At 40.0% G+C, this 14,578-nt stretch overlaps 1 protein-coding gene across 1 annotated transcript in view; it reads right to left on the bottom strand.

The window, feature by feature from the left end:
* The window catches only part of LOXHD1 (lipoxygenase homology PLAT domains 1), a 283,771-nt gene that overhangs the window by 257,167 nt on the left and 12,026 nt on the right, over positions 1-14,578 (bottom strand). Inside the window, exons 2-3 of the mRNA XM_072605219.1 lie at positions 8,953-9,067; positions 2,027-2,107 (exon numbers count right to left, since the gene is read on the bottom strand). Of these exons, the coding sequence (XP_072461320.1) occupies positions 2,027-2,107; positions 8,953-9,067 (196 nt within the window). The remainder of the gene's footprint in view (positions 1-2,026; positions 2,108-8,952; positions 9,068-14,578) is intronic.

Raw genomic sequence — 14,578 nt, 5'->3', positions numbered from 1 at the left:
TTGATTCAAAGCTGAAAAGGATCTTAGATGTCCTCAACTCTCTCACAAGTAAGAAAACTGAAGCTCAGAAAGTAAGTTGTACATGTAAGTAGTAAGTGGTAATGTCAGATTGGGAAACCAAGTCCTCTGACTTCAAATCCAGGGTTCTTTCCTCTATACCACAATTGTTAATTATGTGTAAGACATTATGCTAAGGCCTGAGGAAACAGAGACAAAAACAGTCTTTGCCCTCAAGGAGCATGAAAGACTGGGACAATAGAGAAGGTAGACAAAGGTAGTAAATACAAGACAACTGGAGGAGGGAGGGAGAGAGAACAATTGTTCAGTTTTGTCTGACTCCTTGTGACCCCATTTGGGATTTTCTTGGTAATGATACTGGAGTGTTTTGCCATTTCCTTCTGCAGTTCATTTTACAGATGAGGAAACTGAGGCAAACCGGGTTAAGTGACTTGCCCAGGGTCACACAGCTAATGTCTGTGGCCAGATTTGAACTCATCTTCTTAACTCCAGACCTGACACTCCACTGTACCACCTAGCTGCCCAACTGTTGAGAACAACTGAAGGATATCAGAAAAGGGTAGCACCTGAACTGGGCAGGTCTGGATGGCTGATAAAAGTTTACAGTGGCATTCACTCTCCAGATTTGTACCTTCTGCCAACCTTCCTGGAAGGATTTATATTTAACAAAAGAGGATGCCTTAAGTGAAGGAAATTAATCTCTTGACATTTTCAGACCATGGAGATATACTTTGGACAGTTTAACTTCTGGTTGTCTTCAAATCATACAACATAGCTATTAAGGCCAACTCTGTTCAGGGGTCAGACTTGTAGAGCGGTAACAGCACTCTATTTGGATTCTGAAGACCTGACTTTGAATTTCAGCTTCACCTTAAGTGAATAGCTTTTCCTCTCTGGCCTTCAGTTTTCTTATCTATAAAATTAGGGAGTTTGTTCTAGACCAGGGGAGGGGGACCTGCAGCCTTGAGGCCACATGTGGCCTTCTAGGTCCTTGGGTACATCCTTTTGACTAAGTCCAAGTTTTACAGAACAAGTCTTATTAAGGGGATTTGTTCCATGAAGTTTGGATTCAGTCAAAGGACCACACTTAGAGGACCACATGTAGCCTTGAGGCCACAGGCTCCCCATCCCTGTAGACAATAGCTGGAGTCCCTTTCAGCCCTAAATCCTTATGATTCTATGGTCACCATGTGGACTAAACCACTCAGTTTTCTTCCACAGTCCTAGTCTGTGTGCCTGTCCAGAGCACTATCTAACAAAGGCATTTAAACTTAATCTTCTTCTCTGGCCCTCAGGCTGGACAGAACTTTCTACTCTCCTTGTTCGGTTTACCCACACCCCAGAGAAAAGTTTAGGGAAAGTTCTCCTGCTAAAGATTGTCATAGAAGAACCCAGAATTCCAGTTCTGGTTGAGATTGCTCAGTTTTGACAGAAGCTCTGAGGTCAATTTTCCCCTATACTTTGTAAGTCAACCTATCAATCAAGCAATCACCAAATGTTTATTAAGGGCTTGCTTTGCTAAGTCATGGAGGGGGAAAAAAAGAAGTTCTTTTAAAAAGTCTGTGACTTCAAGGGACATTCCACAGGAGAGATACCGTGTAATTTACAAATATATAAAGATTGAATTTTTTAAAAAATACAATGTGCTTTTGGGAGGGAAGACACTAGTAGCTTGGAGAGGGGGTCAGGCAAAGGCTTCATACAGAGGTTGGATCTGAGTCCTGATGGCAAAGAAGAATTCTCTAAGGAGAAGATGAGGAAAGAGCACCTTCCAGGCAGTAGGAATGGCTAGTGCAAAGGTACAGAGACAGAAGCTAAACCATGATGTATAAGGAACAGAGTGAAAACCTATTTAGCTGGACTCTACATGAAGGAAGTAGAAGGAGTGATGTACAGTGGAAAGGTAGCTTAGGCTAGGTAGTAAAGGATTTTAAAAGCCAAATGAAGGAATCTGCATTTGATTTTGGAGACAATAGGGAGTCAGTAAAGACAAGGAAAGGAGCCTCACCTGATTTTGTAGATGGCACCAACATTGTTGGTTCTGACACGGAACACGTCCACATTAGCTTTTTCAAAAGCTGATTCACTCCTATGATGTACGGGGGCAGAAGTTAGTAAAGACCATCATTCTGGGCCCAGGATCCAGCAAGAAAGCCAAAGGTTGAAAACTCCTTCTTTCTCCACCACCTTTCTCCTGGGGCCCAAAGATCTTTTTTTGACTCAGTTTGGAGGGTAAATGGAGTGTTATCATCATTATCAATGGATGTCATGGGAGGTAAAAATAATCCCTTGCCTTTAGACAGTCCTTAAACTTTTAAAAAGCCCTACCCCATTTAGTCAGTGTCATGCCTCTGAGGGAAAGAGGGGAGGTAATATCACCTCCACTTTATAAATAATGAAATTGAAGCCAGAAATATTGACTGACTCACTCACAGTCACACTGCTAGTTAGTGGTGAAGCCATAATCAGATCTCTAAGATTAGTTCTTTAGCCTCTGAGGAATGAGGAATGTAGAGAAGGAGTATTCAATGCCTTTGGGGTTCTTGAGTCCAGTAAGTTTCATTGCTCCCCCACCTCAGGACACAATATGACATCCCCAAAAGGGGATGTAATGACAGCCCCAAGTAGATGCAAACCTTGGGTGCCACTCCAACAGGAAAGGAAATCAGAGTGAACCAGCAAAGGAGAAGGGCAAGGTGAGGAAAGCTGCAGACTTAGACTCTCACAAACAGTGTGGATAGAGCAGAGAACACAGTAGACATTCAACAGCTGGCAAAGTCATGGCCTCCAGTCATAACAGGACTTGGGTTGATGAAATCCTCTTTCATTGTTCTTGAACAGACTTAAACTCAATTAGTTTAAAAGCAGCGTGGGAGGAGCTTCCCAACACAGTCTTGTTATGGAATCCTCTGACACCATTCTTCTCCTGCTCCAGGAACTCCAGCTGGCTTATCCCTGGTTCTGCTCAAGACTGCCTCAATCTCTGCTCACACCAGTGAGGACCTGCTCTTCACTAGAGCTGAGCTGATATAGGTTACCTCTAAGTGTTCTAAATAGTGAATGCCCTCACATTACAATTAGCAGGCTTGTCAACTGAAAATCTCCATGAATTCATGTAGTAATCTCAACCCATACAACAAATTTCATTGAAATAATATTGATAAGTCACAGTGATCTCACAATGATGACTACTAGTATGTAAATGGAAAGAATAAGAAGACAATCTAAACTGAATGCTGCGAAATTACAGTGACCCATTTGACCTCAAAGAAGAACTATGAGGAGGTACCGTCCCCCACTTCTTTGCAGAATTGGGGAACTACAGCTATGGAACATTGCTTAAATTGTCAGATTTTTTTCCCCAATACATTGGTTAGTTTTGCTGTACTTTACAAAGGTTGGAAAGAGGGATGGAATAGAAAGGGAAATGTAGGTGACATAAAACAAAGGTATCATTAAATTTTATTTTAATAAAATTAAATATAAACAGCAGCTTTAAAAAAGTTATGAAAGATTCAGGTATCTATATTGGCTACCATATTGTTCTAAAGTGTCCCAAATCACATTAACTTCCAATTGTATGTGCTTATTGTCTATTTTTATAAATGAGTGTGCTGTTCATGACAGAAATTTTATAGGCATTTGCTTTGTAATAAGTCAAGTAGTGTTTCTTAGAGTCTAGGTTCAAAATCTCCAATAGACAGCTAAAACCACAAGTATAATTTTCAAATGTAAGTGGAAGGTGATTTTTAAAACTTGTCTATGATATACAAAGGCCTGGGAACAGCACATATTTAGCTGTAAAATATGATCTGCTGTTTGGAGAGACAGAAACAGAGAGCCACAGAGTCAAAGACAGAAACAGAGGGAGAGACAGAAAGAGACACTCTTGATAATCATGGCCTATATGTATGTAAAGACGACAAGCATTTCTATATAAAGAGAGAAACCAAGGGAACTACACACACAGGTCATTGTCCTTGATATTCAAAGATGTCCTCATAGCATTAGCGGGATGTTAAAAGAACAGTATTCCATACAAAGTGAAATGTCTATGACACCTTGAGAGAGCATCCTTCCACTTTTCCCTCTGCAAGGATGAAGGAAAAAGATGATCAGAAATAGTTATCACCCTCTATTTTGGGGGAGTGGAGGGAAACGAATTTGTGAGTAAATCCTGGAAAATCTCAAAGGAGGACACCTCTCCAATTCACTCAATCAGAGACCAGGTTGGCAGGATCAAATTCCTAAAATTCCTGTTCCTGTTCATTACAAATCCCTACCATGTTGGGGGGCTGGGGAGCAGTGGAGGGGGAGAGAAACCCTCAGTGGAGAGGAAAGAAACAACAACTCAACTAGAGGAAAGAGACAACAGCTCAACTGTTAACTCTGCAGTTAATTAACAGAGCCCAAAAGAAAGAATCCTCCTGGAGAAAGATGACATGGTACAAGGTGGGATCTGAAGGGATGAACCAGAAGCCATATAAGACCAAACTAGAGTTGATGGAGTAACTAAATACAAGAAGCCAAGCAGAAGGAAAGAAAGGAAGCCATAGCAATCCTGCTAAATCCAACATGGAGTAGCCGAGAGAGAATATTCTGTAGGGGAGAAGTAGGTAGCAGTAAGACAGGGATCTGTCTCCTTTCCTGCAACTTTTTGGCCCCAAACAGTGTTCTTAATTGGTCTTTGAGAACTAGTCACACTGGTTCCTCCATCTCCTACATCTATATTGCTCTAAGTCTAGAGTCTAGATAGAGAAGTAAGCATGTAAGTTTAGGTAGGTTTAAGACAATTACTCTTCAGGAAATAAAAATCACCAAAAATAATTACTATTTCATCCTTTCATTGTGAGTGGGGAGAGAGGGTGCTACTTTCTTACCTAGGTCCTTTTAGATTTAATAGCATCATGACAGAAAGGAGCATGCATCTCCCTTCCAACACACCAGCACCCAACAGAAACCCTGATGATAACAGCTGCAGGCAAAACATGGCATTTTAGCTTCTGGCCATCCCGATCTAGAGGCCAGCCCAGATTCAACCCTTCCCCCAAATGCCATGCATTCTCCATCAATAAAGTCTTGATAATGGAAACGTGATTCAGAAAGATACATGAGATTCAATCCTTTTGCCATATTGTAAAAAAGGTGACATAGTATCAAGGGCCCTGGTAAAATGGGAAAGGAATCTACCAGAATGATGATTTCCTTCTGTTCCTGTGTCAGTTCCTAAGAGAATTACTGCCTCTGGCTGTGGACTGATTGATTGGGACAGCACCAAGCATATCATCACATATCTGTTAGGTGCTGAATATAGACTGTCTGATTATGCTGATGATTCATTACCTCTGAAACCCCCATCTTGTCTTCATCAAAGGGCAGCCAAGTCATAGGATTTCACTGTACCCAAAAGGCTGCTTATTTTTATCATTGGGACTTCAACTAATGTTCATGCCTCACCCTCCACTCCTTTTTGGAATGTCCTCCCCATTTCTCGTCCCCCCCCCCCATGTGCCTTCTCTCTGCCTATCCAAAATCTATCCATTCTGCAAAGCCCAGCTTAAAAACTCCTCTTCTAGGAAGTCTTCTATGACCAATCTCACTCCATCCTGATTTCATTATTGTACACCCTTAGTATTTATATAGTTCATGGCAGTGTTTCCCAACCCAAATTTTATCAAATTCTGATAAAACCACTCAATTCCTATGGGTGGGAGGAACAGGACATGAGGAAAATAAATCCAAGTTGTTTTAAGTTTACAGGTTTTAAAGAGTCTAGACTTTTTAATAGTAAATGTTTAGCGATCTGGTAAAAATGTGCCATGTGCTAGCAATTAGAAACCATACAACTATATCATCCATTGGTCTATATATGGCTTTGGAATTCTTCATTTGTTACATATGCAAATATCTTCTCTCCCCAAAGTGCAAGCTCTCCTAGGATAGAAACTGCATCTTCTACTTTTTGATATCCCCCACAACTCCTAGCATGGGAGTAGTCAACCAACAAGTGCTTGGAGCTATTAACCTTCAGGAGAGAAGGAAATTACCCAAGTAGGTTGTTTCAAAAACAATTTATAAACTCCTCCCAAGAGACCAAGCAACTTTCTACCTGCCTCAATCTCAAGTGAGCTAAAAATGGGAGTTCTGACTCTCCCTCAGTCTGCAGACACACACCTGCAAGCCATTCTGCATCCAGCAGAAAGTGTGATAGAAGAAAGAGAATAGTCTCTTCTTCAGGATCAGCAAACATCTTTGAGGCTCTTCAGTCCTGGAATCAGGACCTCACTGACCTAGAACTTTCAGACCTGTCATCCTTTCTAACATAGTTCACTCTAAGTTTGACCTATTATCTATCTAGCCTTCAGTAGTCACCTAATCCTACCTATCTACTTGGATTTGACCTGTTACCTTCCTAACCTACAGTATCCAACTGGTCCCTCCAGCTTTATCTACCCCTTGATGCACCGCCCACCTGACCTGGGACTCCTGCCAGACCATCCAAACTCATTGGACAATTGATCCTGGCCCTTCCTGACCCCAGCCTCACAACCCCGCTTTACTAGTACTTGCACTATTGAAAAACAAATGAACCATAAGAATCCATTCTATCCTACCCTGTCCATTCAGGTGGGTGTTTAGTTATTGGTGGCAGTGAAGGCCTTGGAAGTAGGTAGACTCAATGACTGCCCAAGAATTATTTCCAGGAAATTGTGAAGACACCTTCAACAAAAAAATATTGCCCTCCCTCCATTCTCTGAAGGCTCAGATTCCTTTATCAGGGAACAAAGCCTTTTATACCCTAATGAGAGACAAGGCTTAAATTTCAGATCCCTATGGGGGGACAGGTTAAAAAGACCTTACATTCATATGAATGGGGTGAGGGCAATATCAGAGCCTTTTCTGAAAGTTTCATGGGAGGAGGGACAAAGAGCTGAAGAGCTTTGGATGCTTAGCAAAAAGTTGGGGTGCTAGACACGATCTTAGCCCACTTTTTTCCAGTTTCAGACTTTCCTCATAGCAGAATACTACATCTATTCCATATGGCAAAGGAGATGGATATTTCATGTAGTCTTGTTACCATGCCCATTTCATTTGGATGACAGCCTTCCATGAACAAGTCACTCTTTGAAGTGTAAGGTTTATATGAAGATGATACCCTATTCTGCAGAAATCAACAAAACAGAAAGTTACATTTATATTCCCAAGTCTCATGCCACAGCCCACTTCCGCAGGAATCAAGGCCCCAACATGACTCACAGACAGGATCCTATAGAAAATGCTGGGCATTTTCTACAGGAATGATGGCACTTGTTCAAACAAAATCTCAGCCCTTGTATTCACCCCTTCCCAGCTACCCTATGTTTACTGAATATACAATGTAATCAAAACATAGGACGTAGAGTCATTAGCCCAGAATCTTAGAGTGGCTCTTTTAGCCTCTGAAAACTATTCATAGCAATGAGGTAAAATAGAAACCACATTGGATTAGGTCTTGGGTCCTAGTTCTGGTTTGGCCATTAATTCTTTATCAACATGAGCAAAGTATTTCCTTTCTTTGGGCCTCAGTGCCTTGATTTCATCACCTGTAAAATGAAGAGGTTGGATTAGATTAGTGGTTTTGAAAATGTGACTCCCTTGGGGTGTCCATGAAATCCTCCAGGTAGCTGTGAGGTCAAAATTATTTACATAATAATACTAAAACATTTTCATTTCTAATACAGTAAATATTGATAGAGAGAACCCACAGAAACAAAAACTCTTGGGGGCCTCAATAATTTTTAAGAGTATAAAGGGACCCTAAGACCAAAAGGGTTTGAGAATCCCTTGATTAGATGATCTCTAAATTCTCCTCCAGTTTTAAGTCTGTGCTCTCTCTCTCTCTCTCTCTCTCTCTCTCTCTCTCTCTCTCTCTCTCTCTCTCCCTCTCCCTCTCTCTCTCTCTCTTTCTCTCTTCTCATACATGTTTATGTATGATCTCCCCCATTTAAAGAACAGAACATCTTTCTTGATCATGGTCTTCCCCATGCTGTTGACTGCACTGCACTGACAATCAGGTTTAAAAGACTGTTCTTCCCTTCTTTTCTATACAAACTTTTTTTTATCATTTATTGGTTATGCAAGGTGTTTTCACAAATATAAAGGAACATTGGCTTCTAACACCAGCCCTGGGAAGTAGACTGACAAGGATTCCCTTCTCCAATTCAGGGAAGAGGAAACTGAGGCTAGAGAAGAAAAGTGACTTCCCCAAGGTAGTTAGTGTCAAAGTAGCTCATTTCAAACCAAAATAGAGCTAAGGTCTCCTAACTCCTCATCTAGTTATCCTTTGCCCCCCCAAAAAAAAACAAAAACAAAAACAAAATTTGAGAAAAGATTGGTCTGAATTAAGAGATAGTTATTTTAATGTATAAAATGTTTTGCATAATTCATTTCAATTACATATAAGAACCCAGACTAATCTTTGACAAGAAACAGTCCTGTTTCAATGGATACAGAAGAATCATTTGAAATTAGTACAGTTTTGTGTTGAAGTGGCACCACTAGCATGAAAGCAATTTATAGCCTCTGACATAGGTTATAAATGCCCTCTCTTCTGATATTTGTTTCTGTTAGTAATTGAATTAGCAAACCACTTCCTAAAAAAACAAGCTCTAAGTCTCAGTCCAGCTGCTGCCAGGCATGATTGGACATTCAAAGTGATGAAGACCAGAATTTGGGTATCTGACAGTATAGGGAAACCAAGTGGGGAAGCTATGACCGAGGGAAAGGATGCCACAGGAAGAGCAGAGCAGCTCCATCACATAAATCTTCTTTCAGAAAAGTCCTTCTGTCACTTTGAATGTTTGTCTTCTTCTCCCCAGACATTACCAGGATAGCCCCACTTACTGCAGCTTGACAAGAGCCCTGGCCACCTCAAGGCTTTTCTGGGATACTTACTTGCTAGAGAGATGGAGCTTAGGAGATAGCCCATTCTCTCCAAAAATGGTGATGAAGACATTGGCATTGGTTCCTGCACCCCGAACATCACCAGTCATTGTGATCACCTCATACACTGAGGAAGGAGAGAGGATACATGATTGAAAGAGATGGAGGAAATCATAATATCTAAAACTGTCATGGCCCCTAAAGGTCATCTAGTCAAAAACACCTTGTTTTATGGAAGACGCGACCAAGGACCAGAGATGGAAAGTTGACTGTAACCATACAACTATTAAGTTACAGAGCCAGGAATTGAACCCAGGTCCCCTCACTCCTGAGAGTAATGATGCCAAGGCTTCCCAAATAACAGGTCATACTGGCTCCAAACTCTTTCTCCAGACTGATCTCATAGTATTTCTTTTTGGGCACACAACCAAACTTACTTCCTTGCTGGTCTCCTTCAAAACACATGCCAAACACCACATGCTATAGGAGGTCTTCCTTGATTCCCCTCTCCAGCCTTTACTCCAGTTACTGGGGTCCTCTCACCCCCTACCCCCACCCAATTGCTTTGTAACTGATAGCCATATGTAATTGTATATTCTTTGTGTAAAGTGGTTTTGCAGCCCTAGAACCTAACATGGCACCTGAAACTTGGCAGGTCCTCAGTAATACCTTCTTATTGTTCTACTGCCCATGGAGGATTCAGTGCATGACCCCAAGTGCCAGAGCCCAGAGACCCAGGAACTCCTTGATCTATGGAAGGTCATTTCTGAATCATCGAAACAGTTAGAAAGGACCTTAAAGGTAACATAGTCCACTGCTTAATTTTCATATGGGAAAACTGAGGTCCAGAGAAGTGAGGACACTTGCTTTAGGTTACACAGTGAATTAGTGGAAGAGACAGGACATGTCTTAGATATGCTCCCTCCCTCCACTCAAAGCCAAGTCTGGTATGTTTATTCTGTCAAGAATTCTACACCTCTCCAATGACAATTCCCAAATACCTGATGGGTGCATCTACTTGGATCACAGAAGCATGAAGACAGTGTGGTGTAGGAATGATGGACCTAGAGTATGGAGAGCCCAGTTTAATTTATAGTTCTAACACTAGCTAGATGTGTGGACTTGACCACTCTGGTCCTCAGTTTTCAAATATGCAAGATGAAGCAATATTACCTGTACTTAAGTGTTTGTTGCCTTTTCCAGTCTAGCCAGCTCTGAGCAGAGTGTAACTATTACCTCCCGCAGGTTGGAAACTGTTTCTATTAAAGTAGTTCAAGATGGCGAAGGTTACCTTATTCTACTGACTTCTACGGAGCTTGAATTTCACTAAAATACCCAGGTCTTTTGCTTATAAACTTGTCTAGCCAAGACACTCCTAGCCTATACTTGTGAGTGGTCCTCAAAACTTCTCTCCATCTCTCTCTTCGTCTCATTCTCTCTGTCTCTCCATCTCTGTCTCTTATTTGTCTCTGTCTCTCTTCCATCTCTCTTATGTCTCTTATTTTTTTGTCTTTCCATTTCTCAGTCTCTATTTCTCTTCTGCCTCTTTCTCTCTCTCCATCTCTCTGCCTCTTTCTCTCCATCTCTTTTTCTATTTCTCTCTGTCCTCCATATCTCTCTCCATCTCTGTCTATCTCTCTTTTGTCTCTTTCTCTCTGTCTCTCTGTCAACAGTATGACCACATATTGTTCAGTCTACCTATCTGGAATCTACAACAAATGTTACAGATATTGGCTTTTCCTCACCCACATAGCCACCTCCCTGGTACTCGCCCTCATCCCCTTTCATTTGGATTATAACAACCTAATGAGATTTCCAGCTTCTAGTTGTCACCCTCTCTAATCCATTTTCCACAGAACTGACACAACTGTCTTCCTAAAGCACAAATCTGACCATATCATTCTCCTGCTAAAAAATCTTTTGTGGTTCCTTGTTGCCTCTGGGATAAGATGCAGCCTCCTCAGCTTGGCATTAAAAGTCTTCATAGTTGTTCTTCAGACTGTCTTTCTAGGCTTCCTGAATATGACTCCATTTCATGTGCTCTACTTTCTAGTCAAATCATCCAATTTGAAAGTCCCCAGATCTGGCATTCCATCACCTGCCTCTGTTCTCCATGCCAGGAATGGACTCCTCCTCTCCTCCACCTCTTACCATCTCTAGCTAATTTCATTACCCATCTTTAGAGAAGCCTTTCCTTTGGTTGTTCCTCTCGTCAAAATGATCATTTGTGTACTTGTCTATTCATATGCTGTATTCCCTTCATAAAATATAAGCTCCCTGAGAGCAGGCTCTGTTTTGTGTTTTGGCTCAGTATTCCTGGAGACCAGTAGAGTTTCTTGCATATACCATAATAGGCGCTTAGTAAATGCTTGTTGGGGTGTTCAGATGGCTTTCAAATCCAAATGTAGGACCTAACATTTATCCCTTTTAAATTTCATCTCATTCTATTCATCCCATTGTTTTAGACTGTCACAATCTATTTGGATCCTAATTTTTGTCATCAAACATATTAGCTATCCCTCTGAGCTTCATGTCATCTTCAAATTTGATAAGTTCATCATCTATGCCTTCATCCAACCTTTATTGAAATGTTGAAAAGAACAGGGCCATGACACCACACTACAAATATCTCTTTAGTCTGACACTGATCCATTAATCAGCATTCTTTGGGTCTAGAGATTCAGCTGGGTTTGAATTCACCTAACAATCAATATCTCTCTGACTTATCCATGAGGATGTCAGGGAGTGGGTTAGCAGACTCGGTTTTGGTCACTCTATGAATCTAGGAACACTGACCCAAAAAGGGGAAGGGGGAAATGAGATTAGTCTGATAAGATTTCATATTATAGAATTTAGAACTAGAAGAGACTTCAGAAATTAACAGATGGGCAAACTAAGACCAAGAGGTTCAATAATTTAACCATAATCATGATGAAACAAGAACCAGAACCAAGATTTGAATGCTTAATCTCTGACTTCAGGACTAATTATTTGTTCTACCATACTGGAACTTCTTGTTTTGATAAACTTATATTGACTCTTAGTAATCAGCACTTCCCCTTCTAAGTGTTTAAGAGACCATCTTTTTCATAACATATTCTAGGATTTGCCAGAATTTGGTGTCAGGCTCATCACACTAGAGTTTAAAGAATCCAGCTTCTTCATTTCAAAAATCACAGATTACCATCAGCAACTCAGGAGAGATATCTGCAAACTTTTTCAGTTACCTATAATGAGCTACTTATCTGGGCCTGATGACTTGAATTTATAAAGGACAGCTTAAATCTCGTATCCATTTCTTCCTTTGCTTACATTGTCTGTTAACTACTGTGGTTCAATACTTCTAAGCTTAAGGTCATTCCTCTCAGAAAGAAAAAAGAAGCAAAAGAAAAATTGAAAGCTCTCTGCTATCAATTCATCATCATCTATCCTGAATTGTGGTACTTAGTTAACCACCCTTATTTTTACCTTCTATACAGGTCTTTAAAAAATATACATTAAGAGATGAGTTTTCTGTATCCAGACAGTTCTCACTTTATGTAAATTAACATTATGTAAATTTAACTTCATGTAAAGAATTCTGAAAGAAAAAATGGATACAAATACTTCAAGAATTTTAAGTTCAAGACTAGCCGCTATTGTCAGATATATAGGGGTAGGGTGGAAAAGTGCTGCTGTACAAACATCTCTTGAATGAATTTTATTTTTAAATCACACAGCCAGCCCCCAGTGACAAAGTTTTGGTACAATGGGTGGGGAAGGGACAATATGCAGCACAATATATGTTAACTTTACTGTATAATACTATGCATACATTATCATTAACTTTATCATTTCATAATTCTTTTTATTATTATGGTACAGTATTTAATATGTCTGCATTTTAGTACATTTTATGACTTGTGTAAAGGTATTATTTTGTGTATGCCTTTGATATATAGGCTAAGTGAAGTGGATGGGTAGGGACAAATTTACATTACATAAAAATCACTTTATATAGAAGTCTATATAAAATGATAACTGTCTGTGGTCATGTTGGTACTGTTAGGTAGTGCAGGGGAAAGAACAATGGACCCAGAATCAGAAAGACCTGAGTTCAAACCATGGCCTCAGATACTTGCTAGCTGTTTGACCCTGGGCAAGTCACTTAAATCTTTGTATGCCTCAGTTTCCTTAAGTATAAAAGGGAGTAATGGTAGTACCTGCTTCTCAGGGTTGTTGTGAGGATCAAATGAGGATCCAAATGAGACAACAGTTATAGAGTGCTTAGCACTCTATATAGTAAGCTTCATAAATGTTAGCTATTATTATGTTGATCACTTTAAGCATTTGGACCTTTCTTGCCTCATTGGAAACATTTGTTTATGTCATCAAAATCTCACTCTTCAGCCAGCTTCTCCTGTAGAATCTTAGGCCTAGGCATTTTTCCCTTTCTTTCTCTGAATTCTTCTATGTTCACTCTCCTGGTTAATTGCACAACATAACCAAAATGTGAGACTTGCAAAAGGTACTATTCCTCTTTCAGTTCTGTGATCTCCATTGCCTAGGATAGCTATGTCTTACATAGAGAACAATTTGGAACTATGCCCATAGGGCTATAAATTGTAATCCAGCAATATATATAAAGTATAAATTGTGATCCAGCAATACCACTAACTAGGCACCCCAAGGAGATCAAAGGAAAAGAACCCAGATGTACAAAAATATTTATAGTTGCTCTTTTTGTGGCATCAAAGTATTGAAAACTGAGGAGATGCCCACCAACTGGGGAATGGCTGAACAAGTTGTGATATATGAATGTGATAGAATACTTTTGTGCTGTAAGAAAGGATGATGGTGATTATTTCAGAAAAAAAACTGGGCGGACTTATATGAACTGATGCAAAGCGAATTGAGCAGAACCAAGAGAATATTAAACACAGTAACAGTAATGTTGCAGTGATGATTAAGTGTAAAAGATATAGGTTCATTTGATCAAGACAATGATCTACCACAACTCCAAAGGTCTCATGATGAAAAATGCTACCCACCTCCTGATGAACTCAGAGTGTAGATTGAATCATATTTTTTTTCTTTGTTTTTCATGCTTTTTTATTTTTTTACAGAACATGGCCATTGCAGAAAAAGTTTTTGCATGAGTTCACATGTATAATGGCTATCCTACTTCTTACCTTTTCAATAAGCAGAGGAGAGGGTAAAGGAAGGGAGAGAATTTGTAACTGAAAATAAATAATTTTTTTAGAAAAGATGCCACCTAGCCCCACACATTTATTTTACAGATAAGCAAAAAGAGGTCTGAGAAGTGTAGTGATTTACCTGAGGTTGCACAAGTAGTAAGTCTCAGAGCTGGGACTAAACCCACATCTTCTTACTCCAGATAGAGCACACAAAGTCTTTTGACCTACTACAAAAACTCTATAAAGCAGACAGCATGTTAATATCCCAATTTATTAAATTGAGAAACTGAGATTCAGAAGTGATTAGTGATATGCTCAGAATCCCAACTAGTAACAGACATAGGCAAGATTCAGACCTAGGTCTTCTGCTTCCAAGCCTAGGGTCCTTTGCACTTCACCAAGGGTTCTGAACCTAGGATCCATGAAATTACTTTTAATATATAATTTGATAATTAATTTCA

Source organism: Notamacropus eugenii, chromosome 4, assembly GCF_028372415.1.
Source record: "Notamacropus eugenii isolate mMacEug1 chromosome 4, mMacEug1.pri_v2, whole genome shotgun sequence".
Taxonomy (NCBI): Eukaryota; Metazoa; Chordata; class Mammalia; order Diprotodontia; family Macropodidae; genus Notamacropus; species Notamacropus eugenii.
The sequence above is the reverse complement of the archived record's forward strand: the minus strand, read 5'-3'. Positions and strand labels throughout refer to the sequence as shown.